Source organism: Anas platyrhynchos, chromosome 1 (genome assembly GCF_047663525.1).
Source record: "Anas platyrhynchos isolate ZD024472 breed Pekin duck chromosome 1, IASCAAS_PekinDuck_T2T, whole genome shotgun sequence".
Lineage (NCBI taxonomy): Eukaryota > Metazoa > Chordata > Aves > Anseriformes > Anatidae > Anas > Anas platyrhynchos.
In genome coordinates this window covers 113,513,670-113,529,322 of record NC_092587.1, presented here as the reverse complement: position 1 = coordinate 113,529,322, position 15,653 = coordinate 113,513,670, and the positions used below count along the sequence as shown (strand labels likewise).

Below are 15,653 nucleotides of genomic sequence, written 5' to 3'. Positions count from 1 at the left end.
GTTGCCTTCTATCCCAGAGATGGTCACAATTCAGTGTCTGCCTGCGCGTATTTGCAGGTCTCTGAGCATGAAAGTTATTTTGAGAATGTTAAACGTTAACAGATAATTTTCAAGTATTAAGGGCCAAGTTCAGTTTTGCTGTAAACGAGCACCATGAATAGGTCAGCAAGCTGACCTGGTGTCAGAGATGAAAATTCTAGGTTTTAGAACGTGTTCATGCACAACTAATTATTGATTGAACGTTGCAGTGTTCAATCCTAAAAATACTTTAAATGGAAATTCCCTTTTAGGATTGATTAGTGATTAGGGCTGAAAACACAATAGTTAGCAGTGCTATCCTTGAAACTAAGGTGGTGTTGTGTTTTTTTTTTGCTTTTTTTTTTTTTTTTTTTTTTTTTTTTTTGCGTTTGAAACATTATATGAAGCTGAAAATGCAGCAAATGTGGTATTTCTTATATGGAACAGGAATCCTGAGAAACCTTAGTGAAAACTAAAAATAATGCTATGGATAGTTTGCTGTGTTTACTGTAGCTCACCATCTGTCATTTTTTCTTCTTTTAAGAGGCAACAGGAGGTCCAGCAAAAGGAAAAGCCAATTAGAATTGGGTATTTTCACAGAAAATTTACCTGCAAAAGTAGATAAACAACTTAGTCTGAAAACATAAATTTTTGCCAGGAGTGACTGTTTCTCAGGAAAATATGTATGTAAGTACACTCTAGTAAACTGAATGAAAATGACAAGCGATTGGGAACATACTGTTTCCAAATGAGTTAATTTGGATAGTAATGCCCTGAAGAGTTAGAAAGAAAGGGTGGTGAGGTCATTCGCTTTGAAGCGTACTGATAAACTGTTGCAAATATAGTGATATTAATAATTAATACTTAAAGTGCTAAATATTTGCACCACCACACGGTCAGAGCTGCAACAGAACTGGCAAATGCCACTCTCCCGTCCTTTGCACCCAAAACCCCTCCTGAAGGAGATGGGGAGAAAACAGGATACAGCCCAAGGCCTCTGTCCCCAGAAACCTTTACAGGTAAGGATTTTAGAGCACAATTCGCAGCACGGCTCCTTTCATTTTTAGGCGATTTCCCCCCTCGGATCTCCCTGTTTCAGCACAACCCCATTGCCTGCAAACCCCCGTTAGTCTCCCCCCTTCACATAGGGCCTTGTGCTGTTTTGGGACGCACACTGGGGCTCCCCAGAGGCCAGTGTGGGGCAGCTGCCCCAAAAAGTGGGGGCAGTAACCCCAACAGTGGGGTTCACATAGTGCGGGGGCCGGGGAACGGGGATCTGGGGACAGGGCGCGGGGCGGGGGCGAGAGAAGATGGCGGAGCCGCCTGAGACTACGAGTCCCAGGGTGCCCTGCGGCCGCCGCCGGTCGCCATGGCAACGGCGGCGCCCCCATGGGCTGGAGAGGCCGGTAATGGCGGCGGGAGGGGCTGCGGGACAGGGGGCTGGGATAGGGGATGGCGGCCAGCAGGGCAGAGGTCGCCTCTTGGCTTCTTCTTTTGTGTTTTATTTACTTCCCAGTGTCTGCTTTTTGAAGCCGGATCGCGAGCCTCAACCCACGCGTCTCATCAAACAAAATCAAAGCAGTAATTTCAAGTTTAATTTAAGCTTATTTGGTTTAAACACAATTTGGCCAGAAAGTGTTAACAGTGCCAAATCAATCTGAAACAGAGCTACAAATCTGTGTAACAAGCTGTCCTTCGTCTAATCCTCAAAATACGGGTTCCCATCAGCCAGGGCTTATGGCAGTGGCTCAAATTTAGCAGGACCGTGGGCACTGCCTAATCTCCCATAATGAGGAATAGTTTGTATAAGGGAATGAAGAGTAAGGAAAAGGTATTGATTTAACCTAAAATACTTTGTTCAATCCTAAATTACCTTTTTTTTTTTTTTTTTTTTTTTTTTGAGGGGGGGAAGGGGAGTTTGCTGATTTCCCTCTAATTTAATTTAATTAAAAATAAAATGCCACCATGAAGCAAAAACGTCAACCAAGTAGTTAGAATGTACTATAAATATTACCCCCCTCCCCCCCTTTTTTCTTTTTTTTTAAGATAAAGCTACTTGTTAAATTTTACCTGAACTAGAATATCATTTTAAGCTCTCCTCAAATCTCTTTTATGGAATCAATATTCCCTCCTAAATCCCCCCAAAATATACAGCTTGCTATACCAGTGGGTAGAATTCTGCATTTGTAAAACTATGGTCTGGGTAGTCTTGGGGTCATATTAAGAAAGGGACTGAAGTGTAGCCCAGGAAATATTTTTTTTAACAGAATTACAGTGTTTAAATAATGTTGCCAAACTGATCTGTGCTCCAGTAGACTCAGTAAGCAAAAAATATTGAGGTATAACGTATTTACAAAGAAAAAGAAAATGTTAGCATTTTACATTTTATGCTAATTATGTTATCTTTAAAAAAATTAATTAGGAATAATCACTTTATTTGAAAATTGACTATTGAAAAGGACAGCCCCAAAGGAAGCAACAATGCTACTTAGAACATAAACAAAATAAGATCTCCACATCTTTGACAACAACAGTGCATTACAAGTGGTATTTTCAGAGTTGTGTGAGCACCTAGATATGTTGTCAAATTTCTTACAGCATTTTCAAAAGCAAACAAATGTACTAAGTGTAGTTAGAATGTGAAAAAATTGCCTTTGGTAAGCAACAGGAGAGTTTTCCGTACTGGTTCTTCTGAAATTGTGCAGAGATACTTTGATTACATTGGGAAGTTGTTTTTTTAAGGAATTTTTTTAAATTTGTTTGATTGATTTTGTTTGAAAATAGATAAAATAAACAACACACAAGAGTTCAAAAAGACTTTTATTTCAGTCATAAAATACTCTGTTGTAAAGTTTTATGTGCTGCTACATCCTCTGCTTACAGGGTTACTAGGCCAGTTAAGATTTTTTCCTATTTTAAAGCATAACTTAACTTTGTGATCTGATTTGTGATCTAAGTATTGAAAAATATGATGAAATGATATTTTTATAATATGAATGGAAAGCTAAAAATAATATAAAAATACTATCAATATCCGGCATCTAGAGACTTAAGAAACAATTATTTTTTAATATTGTAAAGCACTTTTTTGACATTGAACATAAATGCAATTGCACTTCTTTTAAATGATGTTAATCATGGAGAAAATGCGTACATTACTGGAAACAAACTGTGGTATCTGATTACATTTGAACAGTAATAAACCTTTAGAAAACCTTCTCTTAAACCTTCAGAAAACATATGGCAGTATTACAGTAAATTCTGAGATAAAAACTATTGAATCTCATGTTGCAATTCTTTCTGTAAATAAACCTGCTGCTTCCTACAGACTACAGAAATATTTTAATGGATTAGTATTTCTTAGCACTGCTTAATTTAGTTGCATACTGTTAAGTATTATTTAAGTGTAAACAACTCATAAACATTATGATTCCTAATAGATTATAGAGGCTATTTTTTAAGACTTCTACCTCAACACAATGATGAACTTGGATGATTGTTTCCTCCCCGTTTTAGTGCAAGAAGATACTAAGTCATAGGAAGTCCGTGTGTGGCAGAGAAGTCAGGGACACACAATTCCCCAAAGCACAGAAGTATCAGAAGCAGGAGCTGTAGCAGAGGTAATGATTGTATGCGACGCAGCGGAGAATACGGAAGCAAAAATCCTCACGCTAACTGTTCTGAGGGCTTTGTCAATGACGTCCTCTGAAACAGCTGGAAGCAGTGATTCTTTAGAACTAGCAGGAACTGAAGAAAAGAAAACACCAAAAGATGAAAAAAAGAAAAAGAAGAAAAAAGGACAGCTTAACTTCTCCCCAAATGGTAATTTGTTTTCTGTTGGTAGACAAATGAAACTGTCTTGAGAAATATGGCTGTTCCCCCTTTTTGGCATTTTTTCAGTAATTAGAAAGGCAAGGGAAATATTTTGACAGTGAATAAAAATAATAAATCATGTTTTGAACACTGGGAAAAGGGAGAAAGAGAGGTAGGGATTCCTTATCAAGTTATTCCACAAAGCTCAGTGATCCAAGCGGCAGGATAATCACCTGAGATGCAAGAACGCCTCTATAGTCTATATTCCTCATTGTTAAAACAGCTCCTGCAAATATTCCAATTTCTCTGGTTTTGACCATTTATGAGATGATGAATCTGAAAAAGCCTTTCGTAAGGAAGGTTGCTCAAAAATGACATTTCTGCACAAATGTGTTGTTTTTGACACAAAACACCATGTTTTGGCCAGCTTAATCGTAGTGTGTTATGTAAAAATTAAATTTATGCTTTAACTGAAAGACCATAGAGCACAAATATATCACCTCTATGTAAATGTTAACAGTGAAGAATCTATCCTGCATATTTTCATTTCTAGACCTATACCTTCCTAAATCCCAGCATACAAGGTCAAAAAATGTCAAACATTGGCCTTTTTCCTCCTAAGCTTTGAAACTTCATCTAGATCTACCAAAAAGGAGAGAAGAAACGCTGATTTCTATTCGCTGATAACTTTCTATTATGTAAGTTTCATGCTGGTGTCAAGTCAGACAGGCATGAAACTAGAGGACCAAAAAAATAACCAGTTTTTAAAATCTTTTTTAGCAGAAATATTATTGGCTACTAGCTGTGTTGGATATTTTAAGTGATTATTTTTGTTTGTTCATGGTTACTTGGTATGGTCAATTTCTCAGGAAGATGCTTATAACCCACATTTTTTGCCCTGTATGACCTGTATAGATTTCACACCGTTTTCATCTTTTTTTTTTTTTTTTTTTTTTTTCAGGAAGGTATTTTCCAGTTTGATTTACATCCTCTCATTATATTCTGAAAAAAAATAAAATAGTACTGTAATGGTTGTTCTCATTTTACAAATATTTGCATCACCACATTTGTGGTCTTATTGTAGTCTTTCTGCAGTGGAATCATATTGCAGAGAATATGCAGGCATGATAGTTGCATATTTGCTTTGTTTTTTACATCTAATGAGGTTTTTTTTTTCACAGCACCTGTTAATTTTGCTCACTGCAGAAGGTCTTAAACATCACTGACCTCAGGTCACTGCTATAATTTCTTCTCTGCTTACTTGAATCTCCATGGTAATCCTTCTTAATTCATTTAAAGCCCAAGTGAAAACATAAACTGCTCTGCCCCTATTACAGTCTCTCCTGCCATTCCAACCCCATCATCACCTGCCTACTTATTGTATCCAAATTATATATCTGACCACTTTCAATACTTTTTAGCTTCCTGCCTTAAAAATCAGGTATCAGTGTCAGGTCCAAGACATCCTAGGAAGGGGAGTGCCAGAGCTGGACAGAAGCTGCAGAGAGCGGATAGGCTGTTCTAACTGTCCCCAGCAGGGAAGTGGAAAGACAGGATTAAGTGCTGCTGCAGGAAGAACCTTTCCCCCAAAAGAAGCCACGGTCCCACTCACCTCTGTCTTCCTAGGTAATACTCCTTCCAGAGCTTTCCACTGTTCTAGCTGCGGTCACAGAAGGAGTGAGGCTGTGGCTTTCTGCTGCCAGAGGCAGTGTCCTACTTTGCTTTTTCCCGCTGTGCCTTTGATGTTGCTTCCCTTCTGCCACAGGGTGTTCTAGTGAGGGCCTGCTCCCCTAAACAGTTTGTGTGCAGAAACCCCTCAAATTCAACAGAAGTTCTGAAAAAAAATCTGTCCTTTTCAGTTGTTCATTTTTTGGGGGTTAGGACCTTGTGTGGTTTATACTCACAATGTTATTTGATCTATAAATTACTATTATAAACTTCAGTAAAATACAGCTTGGAATGCCTTGAGAACTATAGTGAAACTGAGTATGTGCCTGAAAAAGAAGAGAACACAGAGATTTACAGCCTTGACTATTTTCAAATTCTAATTAGATTTCAGGAAAGGAAAATGAAAATAATTCACTTAGAACGTTGTCCAGACAGAGAGGCAAATGACAGTGATACACTTAGAAAGCAAGGCAACAAAGATTTTTTTTAATTACTGTATAGAAGCAGCGTACACAACTGCTTAATTGTTCTATGCTTACAAGCATGTAAGGGTTAAAAACCTAGTTCAATTTGAAGCTGACTTAAAAGTTGTAGGAAAAAAAAGTTCTGGTTAGAAGTCATAGCTGCAGAGAAATTTAACCACGTCGTGTTTCTGAGTGCTTGCAGACGTGTAGATTACTGTTATTTTTCTTCTGTCATGCCCTTTTCAAGGTGTAGGTCCTGCTCTTGATGCTTATAGGAATCTTTCTAGATGGGATGCATTTGGTTCATCAATCCCCAGGTCATGAATACATGAGTTAGGTGAATTTTTACAGAGAGGGAACAACTGTTTCTGTTGATACTGGAGTACTGTGTACTTTATAAGCATACTTCACTAAATTATTCACAGAGTTTTATTGGTGTTTGCCCCAGAAGACGACACCTACTTAGTTACCCTTATTAAAGGAAAGTGAGCATGACGCCGTGCTATTAATGGCATTTCTCAAATGAAAATGGCTCCTGAGAGTGAAAGGAGGGAGCCTAGGTAGCTCTAGCTCAGTACAGCCACATAAATACATACACACACAGGTATAAAATCTGTAATGGAGTTGTCTATGAGATATTTGAACATTGGTGTTTTAGTATAGATTTTGGGTATTTTGTCAAATGTACCACCATGTTACCACCATGTAAGTAGCCTGGATGAGTAGTATAGGAGCTTATGTGAGCAGTAAAGAAGTACAGTGATTTTGCTGTCTCAGATGATTGCTATATATCAATGTCAGTTTCCTTTGGTCTGAATGCAGGAGGAAATAAACTGCCAGCTAAGAAGAAACCACATCAGAATCCTTCATTTTTAAGCCTGCAGAATAATGTGATTTCCCAGAAAAAAAATACAGTGGCTCAGCGAATATTATCAGCAAGAGTTCATAAAATTAAAGAGCTGAAGAATGAAATATTTGATTTACAACAGAAATTAAGAACGTCAAACTTAGAAAACCAGGTGTTGAAGCAGCTCCAGTGGCGTCACTTGAAGGCCATAAGTGGATATGAAAATTCAGAAAGGGTTTTGCCCGATCTTATAGCAAGGCATTGTAGTGAGGTGAGAGCTTTAAGGCAACATCTGAGGATGTCTCAGAAGGAAGAAAGAAGCACGTCCAGGAAGCTCAGAAAAGTTGAAGCAGAGCTGCTAAAAACTAAAGATGCTTTGCAGGCCTTGCATATGCTTTCGGAAGATGAGGCTCTTGCAGAAAGAGAGGAACTTTATCACAAATTATCAGTCCTTACAGAAAAAATGGAAGTGAATACTAAGAGAATACAGGTAATATGTGCCTATGTTTGTATTGGTAGAAGTATAAAAGAAGAGGTTTCTGTGCATGAGCAGTGGAAAATTTTTAGCTGCTTCTTGTCACATTGATGATTTTGATAGGGTCCTGTAACACTGAGCATTCTTTTTAATCCAGAGTATAAGGTACTAAAAATGGAAGTAGGGGGTCCCCTTCCAATATTCTAAAATCTGTCAGTAATGAGTGAATTAATTAAATCTGGCAATAACAATGTTTAAGACTTAAGTTCTCTGTCTTGCCCCTGTTAGGTGGGAAGCATAGCATGTTGCTGGAGAGCAATCTTCAATGGAGCAGGTGATCTTCAGCAGAGCAGGCAATGCCTATTTGCCAAAGGTGGAGAACCTCAAATTATTTTTTTTTAATCCCAGCTTTACTGCTGTGCTTCCTGCCAGCAGCGTGGAGTTACCAAGGCTTTCTTGGGCAGCCTAGTTGCAATGGTGTGGACCTCACCAAGCCCTAATTCACCTGGGTGAAACCTGGGGTTAGTGACAGGCAGAGCCCACCTGCCCGCTGTTGAGCTACCTGTACAGCTGAAGCTGCCTTACCTGGATCATGCACTTTGCCTTTCATGTGGTGTTCATGGGCTTAACTACATCCCCTCTTCACTAAGTAATGTTGCTCTCTGCCGTTGGCTGGATGGCAGCTGCTGCATGAGGCAACAGTCCGGAGTTGTAGATTTTAGGGTTGGTTCTACGTCTGGTTCATGCAACTGCAGTAGAAGCCAAGTCAGAGTTTAAGAGGAGATCATTCACTTTATCTTTTTTATTTCCTGCATCTTTAGTCTTAACAAACCTTTCACAAGAAGACGCTCTTTACTACAAAACTAGAAGAATGAAATTTCCATTGTCCTCCAGGGGCTAATTTCTATTTTCTATGGGGTACATTATTCACAGAATTAAATAAAGAGCCAGGTAATCAACCATTTGAACAGTTAGGTCTGAAATGCTTCTATTACATGAAAGAAAATATAAACAGCTGAATTCAGACACTGTTTTGAAAACTTTCTATTTATAGAAGTCCCAGTGAGAAGCTATAAAAAGCTAGCAGGATTGGGTTCCCACCCTACAATTTTAGTAACTATCACTTCAGTGCATGGCACTGGGTTCTGGTGATAAAGTACTCAGTAAAGTACCTACTCTTCATTTACACCTCCTTATGATGCCATAGTTAATACATCTCAGTGTGAACAGAAACGTCTTAAAATGTCTCAGAAGTTATTGTTTTCATTAATTTGTGTACAGGCTTAACTTTTATGTTTGAATGCCAAATATATATATATATATTTTAATACAATGAGGTTTTAAACCAGTTTTTGCTCATTTTTAAAGTAAATTTTGAGATGTTCCTTAATGTCATTCACTGTTTACAATAATTAGAAGCTTACTTTTCATTATATTAGTGTGCTTATTTTCTAGATCTGGTAAGAATTGATTTTTTTTTTTTTTTTAATGGTCATGCTGAATATATCCATATTGTAAAATATGTAATTTTTTTAAGAGCCTAGAAAAGCAGCTGAAGTTGAACAATAGCACCTTTAGTCGTCAGCTGGCAGAGGAGAGTAAAAAAGCCGTTGAAGCTGGGATAATTACAAAGAACTTGCAAATGGAAATTAGCACTCTTCACCAAAAAATTAAGGTATTCCAGATTCTAAAGAGGTTTCTGTTGCTGCAGGAAGATTCAAGTCTTTAATTTTATCTATTCTTTTTGCCTCATTTATTATTTACTAACAGAGTTTTTGTTTCCTGTTTGAGTGTATTTCCTATAGGCTACCAAAAAAAAACCCAAACAAACCTCAAAATATACGGAAATTGTTGTCAAAAGTTAATAGTAGTTCAGTAGCTAATTGGAACAGGTTAATGTGTCGCAATTTGAACACACAAGCCCCACCAACCTGTTACCATTTGGATAGATGTAGGCCAATATATCTATCTAATAACTTTTTATGAGCTCCTTTACAGAAACACTTTCAAATCAAAATAAGCCAAACACCTGGAAAACTAAAGTTTAACAAAAAGACTTAAGTAAATATTTCAAATGTTTGTTTCAAATTCCAGATTGTTCTTTACACAAATATTTTGTGGAGAAATATGTCAAGTTCAGCACTTACTGTAACATTTATATACTAAACGCACACTAGAACAAATATCCTGGGTTGCACCTGAGCAACCAGTGAGCTGCTGGGAGAGGAAGAAAGTACAGTGCTGTACCCATTGTGCCAACGTCTCCTGAACAGCATTTGCTAATTCCCTGCCACAGAGTCTGTTCTATGTATGGAACTGTGGAAGATGGGAATAACCACAGTTCTGGGAACACTAATGGAAAACTGTTCCAGAGTGCAAATTATTTTATAGTTCACACCTTAAGACGTCTCTAAATATTTCTACGTCACGTGTTTTCCACAGTTTTCTGTGCATGTTCAGTTCTCTTAATGTTATGTTTAGATTCCCCAAGCCTTCTATTGTTTTACCACAAAGACCAGTCATGCTTATTAACTTTATTTTTGTGCCAGAATGGAGTTTATACTCACACATTTGTAGTTTTGGACACCTGGCTTATTCAGACCATTCAAGGTGTCCAAACACACTTTCAGATCAGCCTGTATGTCCAAATTAAATGCAGGTCCTTTTGCACACTAAGAATTGTTTAGTGAGAATGTTACTGAAATCTCTCTCTCTCTCTATTTTTTTTTCTTTTTTTTTTTTTTTTTTTTTTTTAAGATAGATTTCAATATGGGAGCAGGAAGCAGGACTCTTGCAAAATATTTTTTAAAAGTGTGCCTCTGAAGTTTATGGCATGTTACAGAAGGCTCCATCTTCTGAATATTGTGTTATAAAGGTATACAGATGTGCTCTTAGCCTTAAAAATGGATAATTTTGATTTGGCTTATGAAAGAAAATGATTAGACTATGTTTAATTAAATGACAGTCACCAAATGATCTGGCACAAAGCAAAATTGATGTCAGTTTTCTCCCACCATAGGAAAATTGGTTTGGTAAAAAGTATTTTTTAATGCATACTAGAAACTTAATTGTATTCATTTCTTCTTAGGAAAAGGATCGGCAACTTTATGTAAAAAATATTTATGCAAATCGGATGCCTAAAATCCCAAAGGACAGAGGTGATTCAGTACCTCATGAAAAAAGTAAGAGTATAATCATTTTCCTTAGTTATGTGAAACTTAATATTATTTTATAACTGGGATGTGTATGGCAAAATAAAAGCCAATATGGTACTTTTATATAGGCTAAAAATATTCTCGTACATACACTTTAGACAGAAGTGCTTGTTTTTTTTTCTCCTTTATTCTATAAATACAAATACATGACCTGTTTTTAATACTTAACCCAATTTTCATCATGAATAACCTTTAGGATACACACAGGTTTAGTATTCTAACAGTGACGCTGAAATAGTGTTGCTATTTTAAGTGTCTATTTGCATCAAGAGATGTTTGCCAGTTTGTTTTTAAGAGCATGAAGCTATCACTCCACATAGCTTTTGTAGCCTAATTTTTATTCAGGCTGTTCATTTTGATTTGGCCAGAAGTGGTCATCTAGAGTTAAAATTCCTACAACATGTTTCACTAAATCAAAGCACCTCATGACCAATCCCCCTGTAGCAAGTTGCTAGTGTTAGTACAGATTTTCAAAGTGCCCCTAGATTACCAAAAATAATGAATTTAGTTGGGTCTTTAAAAGCTGTTCATTCGTTTTTAAATTTCTTAAACCCTGCAGCTTATAAATAGCAGAAAGACTTCAATGCCCATTACTGAGGCTTCTGCAACTTGTGTTTTGTTGGGATGCAAGGATAGGAGTTGTTTTCAGATACAAGGTTTAGAAAGTTTAAAGGGTAATCTGATGGTTATACTGTCAGCATATCTGAGACAATAGTGTTTATCCTTAGTAGTCTTTTGGTTATTTAGTGTAAGTAAATTCAAATGGGCAACCTGAGATTATAATAACCCAGTAATTGGATAATCTCTCAATTAATTCAATTGACAAAATTTATGTTGTTTAAAATAGTGTAGAAAGATAGAATAAAATAATAGAAAGTTAATTCTATCAACAGGAAGAAAAGTCTTTATTAAACAGTATTTCCTTCATATGGATACTGAGACGGGTATTTGAGAGAATTATTTACCATACACAATCTTGTCTATCAACCCATTCCCAGAGTAGGTACATGTACCTTCTGTGGGATTCAGTTGCCTAATTATGGGTATCCAGTGGCATTTGAGATGTCCTAGCACAGCGCCTGGCCCTGTAGCTGTTCCAGAAGGACACAGGAGTCCCATTGCTCCTGGGTAATGTTGGCCAGCCTTATGTGGATACCTTGGATACTCTGGGGCATCTCAAATAGCACCTATGTTCTGACAAGTGAATCTGACCCCTTGACCTGAGGGCACAGCAGCTGAAAACAATCACAAATCATACAAGCCAAAACCTGCTTTGTTGCCCATATGTGCACTGTATTCTGCAGGGACAAAAACGTTGATGCAGATAGTTTTCTGGAAACACTTACAAATTTCTAGTAATTGACATACACTTTAGTTGTAGTATCCAACCTTTACTAATAAATGTTTTTTATACAGGAAATAACACATTTCTAGTACTTTCCCCACATCTAAATTCCCACTCAGAATTGTAAACATCATGTCACTATTCTGTAGGAGAGCTTTCTGCACAGCCACCTTAATACCCTTTACTTTTGGATAATGATTTGAACATTGAGCTGCCTGGGTTAAGCACCTCTTTAAAATACTAGATATTCCTGCTTCTTTATTGAAGGAGAAATTGGAACTTTCTTCACATGGGTACTTAAGAGCACTTAAAATTTAGTTGGTAGCAAACAACTTCTGGAAATATTGCACATGCCCCCAGAATTCTTAGAAATATGCTATCAGTATGAGGTCTTACTGTAGTCAACTGCTTATTTCTTTCCTAATATATTGCTTTTGCAAATCTATTACCCTGCATTAGTGATAAGTGAACTACAGGGATAAAGTTGGTAATTCAAGTTTTAAGATTTAGAAAGAAATTCCTGCTTCTCATTCCAAGTCAGACAAGTTTATTTTGTGAAGCACTGAATTCCAGCCTTAGTTGCATCACATCACCCTCTGTGTGTTTTTTTTTTTTTTTTTAATTTACTCATATGTGGACGTTTACAATATTGTTATTTAAATTACACTATTAAATCATTGATTACTACTTAAGTTAGCTTAGCTGAACAGAGACCCGATATTTTGCAATGTGAATAGGTTCTCAGCAAAGTTGTCTGGTGTTTCGGTATTTTTGCCCAATAAGTGCTTCGTTTTCTGCCAGTTAATGGAAACAGATGATTTAGAAACCCAGAACTGGAATTACTGAGAATTGTTTTTCCTTTTCACTGTTGGCCTGAATTTTCCTCTTGCAGATGTGGAAAGAGCTACCTCTTAAAGTAGTTATTTTCCTTTCTAGATTTGTAAAAAATTTTACTTAGCAGGGAAGAAAAAAACAACTGTGGGGCTTCATTTTTTAACACTCCAGTTGAAGAACTATCAGAAAGCTCGATATACATAAATAAAATTGATCTTTTGAGCAAATTAGTTAATGTTGTTTGCTGTCCATGAGAGCAAACGTTGATCCGTTGCTGGAAGGTCACACCAGCTCATCTAGAGGTACAGCTCCCCCTAGTTCTGGATCTGAGGAATGTTCAGTTGTTTTCTGTTCAAAAGGCTTATGAAGAAACTTACTGGTTCAAAAAAGAAAAGTTTCCCTCCACATCAGTGTCATTTCTTCAGAAGTAATTCTCAAATTAGTTATCAACATCCTTATTACCACCAAACTACAAACATGTTAAGATCATCGTTTTTGTGGATACTCTTCTGATTTCAAAGATCAAAACTGGGAGTAAGATTGAATGTTGACGTAGGTAAGGTCACGGTCTTGTTCCTGTGCTAGCAACTTTCTTAGCTATTGTACTCAGGTCAAATTATGCTAAAAATAGAATCAAAGAACAATATGCTGGCCTTGCCCTTATCATCCTGTCCTAACTCCGTTCAGGTACTCATTTGAATGGAGCATTCAGTCACTCCCTTGGAATCCCTTTTCAAATAGCAGTGATATTTCAGGTAGTGCGAAGTATTGCCCTCAAAGTTTGGTTCTACAGAGCCTTATAGAAATGCTTAACTTTGAGCAAGGTGAGTAACTGAGTCAGAAGGCATGAAAGCAAGCATGCTTGTTATACTCTGTAAGATATGAACGTAGGAGCCATTCCCAGACCTGTTAAATTTACATTAGGATATTACCACACAAACTAAGCCAATATGGTCTTTAGGCTATAGACACATTCATCTTGACTTCACGTGTCCTATCTGATCATGACATATTTGTAAATCTAAGTGTAAGTATATTTACAATGTACTGATGAAAATACTCGAACTTCTGGGTAGCTGAATTCAAAGTCTCTAATAAAAAATCCAAGAAAACATAGATAATGAAACTTTATTACATCCTTGAAAAGGAAAGTCACAGCACATTTGTGCACTAGCTATGTTATTCACTTTTTATTGTTTGTACTCTTGCACAGCAATACGTATAAGAATACATATTCAAAATGTAGGATGCATTGTGGGATTTTAATTTATTGATGCACACTTAAACTTCTCATTAACATCAGGTATTAACTAATAAAACCTAACTCTTACTATGTGTGGGTTCCAATTTCAGCCAGATTCGTAAGAAAGAATTCCCTTATTGAAGGGAATTTAAGACATGCAGCAAAACGATGCTTAAATCCTAGATCACATACCAATATTAGTCATCAATCATATCTTTTATTTATACCAATGATGTAATTCCAGAAACTGCTGTGTTTCTAATGATTGTCTTTTTTCAATAGGTCCCAGCAGAAACACGTCAGTGCAAGTAGATAAACGGAGTTTTAGATCACTGCTGCTGCCACAGCACCAGACTCAGGAAACAGAAAAAAGTCCAATTCTGTTATCGGAGGTATGAAAGATCTGGATCCAATCCCTTGCTTAAACTCTCGAATAAACTGTATGTTCTTCCTCAGTTTTGGTATCAGACCTATCAGTCATCTGAACTTTTTGTGATGTGCATTTTGTATGATAATTACAGAAAATACTTAGGACAAAAGTTGTGATACAAAGAACTTAACAGAAAACATCAGTCTTTTTACAAGTATTGCACCGATCGTATTCTTTAGAAAGTCACTAAACAAGTTATTTCCCCAGTATTTTACCTTTAATTGTCAATTGTAGGTGAAAAAGCCTTCAGGAGATAAGAACCAAAAAGCTAAAGCAAATGAAGCATACACAGATGCCCAACAGAAAACCGAGGAGCAATCAGCCAAGAGAATACCAAAACCAGAACCTTTCAGTAGAAGGCATAGAGGTACATTTTAACATTTTCCTCGGAAACGCCTTTGATCTTTTCAGAAGTTGAATGACGTGGTGATGTTGGTTAAGTTACATGGGTCTGCCAGCTGTTAGTTGGCACCTGAGTGTCAGTAACTAGCTCTACAAAGCAGTAAATTTTAAAAGTCGCTGAAACCCAGCTGCTGGTGGTGCTACACTGACAGCAGATCAGCTCCACAGTATAAGGCATCGTTATACTGATGTACTTCTAAAAGCAGTTCCTGATGATGTTGGTAAAAATTCAGCGCTTCATCTGTAAAAATATACTTCAGTTAATGGTTCCCTGTTAACTTCTCACTAATCAAATACTGATCTCAAATTGTTGGTTGTGAATCTTCATCATAGTGAATGTCAACAGATCAATTCTGTCTCACGATCAATTGCTAAGAAAGGAAAAGAGCAGTTTTTCAAGGGCTGGGAGTATCTCCGCATTGCAATGATCACTGTAAATAGATTTTATGTAAATCGTTGCCATCGACTCTGATCTCATATAAAGACTATATGTGAGGAACTATCTACATGTATAAAGAACTTTATTTCAAAGGGACTCTACAGAACAGAAGAAACAGATAAAGAAACAGATGCATTGGCTCACTCTTTTTTTTTTCTTTCTAAAAATATATACAGATACATATTTTTATAGTGAGGGTTTTATATACAACTGAGATCTGAGTGCCATCATGCTAAATACTTCACAAACAGTAGACATGATGTGACCTAATGGCGACACATTTGCAGAGGTCTAACAGGTTGGTGAGGTCACTTACTAGATTAGTAACAGAGCTAGTAACCTGGAAAGCTTTAACTCCTGTACGTTTTGTTCTATCCTCTCAGCTTGAAGCCTTTCCAGAGCCCACACATGAACCCAAGCAGATAGCTGAAGTCACCCTGTGTAGTGTCAGTTAAAACTG

At 37.0% G+C, this 15,653-nt stretch overlaps 1 protein-coding gene across 2 annotated transcripts in view; it reads left to right on the top strand.

Annotated features, from left to right (window-relative positions):
* The first annotated feature begins 3,641 nt into the window (after nucleotides 1-3,641).
* Nucleotides 3,642-15,653, top strand: part of LCA5L (lebercilin LCA5 like) — a 14,970-nt gene continuing 2,958 nt past the window's right edge. The window contains exons 1-6 of one of the 2 annotated variants that reach the window (XM_027449093.3): nucleotides 3,642-3,840; nucleotides 6,786-7,300; nucleotides 8,823-8,960; nucleotides 10,374-10,467; nucleotides 14,205-14,314; nucleotides 14,587-14,719. In XM_027449093.3, coding sequence (XP_027304894.3) covers nucleotides 3,642-3,840; nucleotides 6,786-7,300; nucleotides 8,823-8,960; nucleotides 10,374-10,467; nucleotides 14,205-14,314; nucleotides 14,587-14,719 — 1,189 coding nt within the window. The remainder of the gene's footprint in view (nucleotides 3,841-6,785; nucleotides 7,301-8,822; nucleotides 8,961-10,373; nucleotides 10,468-14,204; nucleotides 14,315-14,586; nucleotides 14,720-15,653) is intronic. The other variant, XM_038167250.2, reaches the window with a different exon arrangement.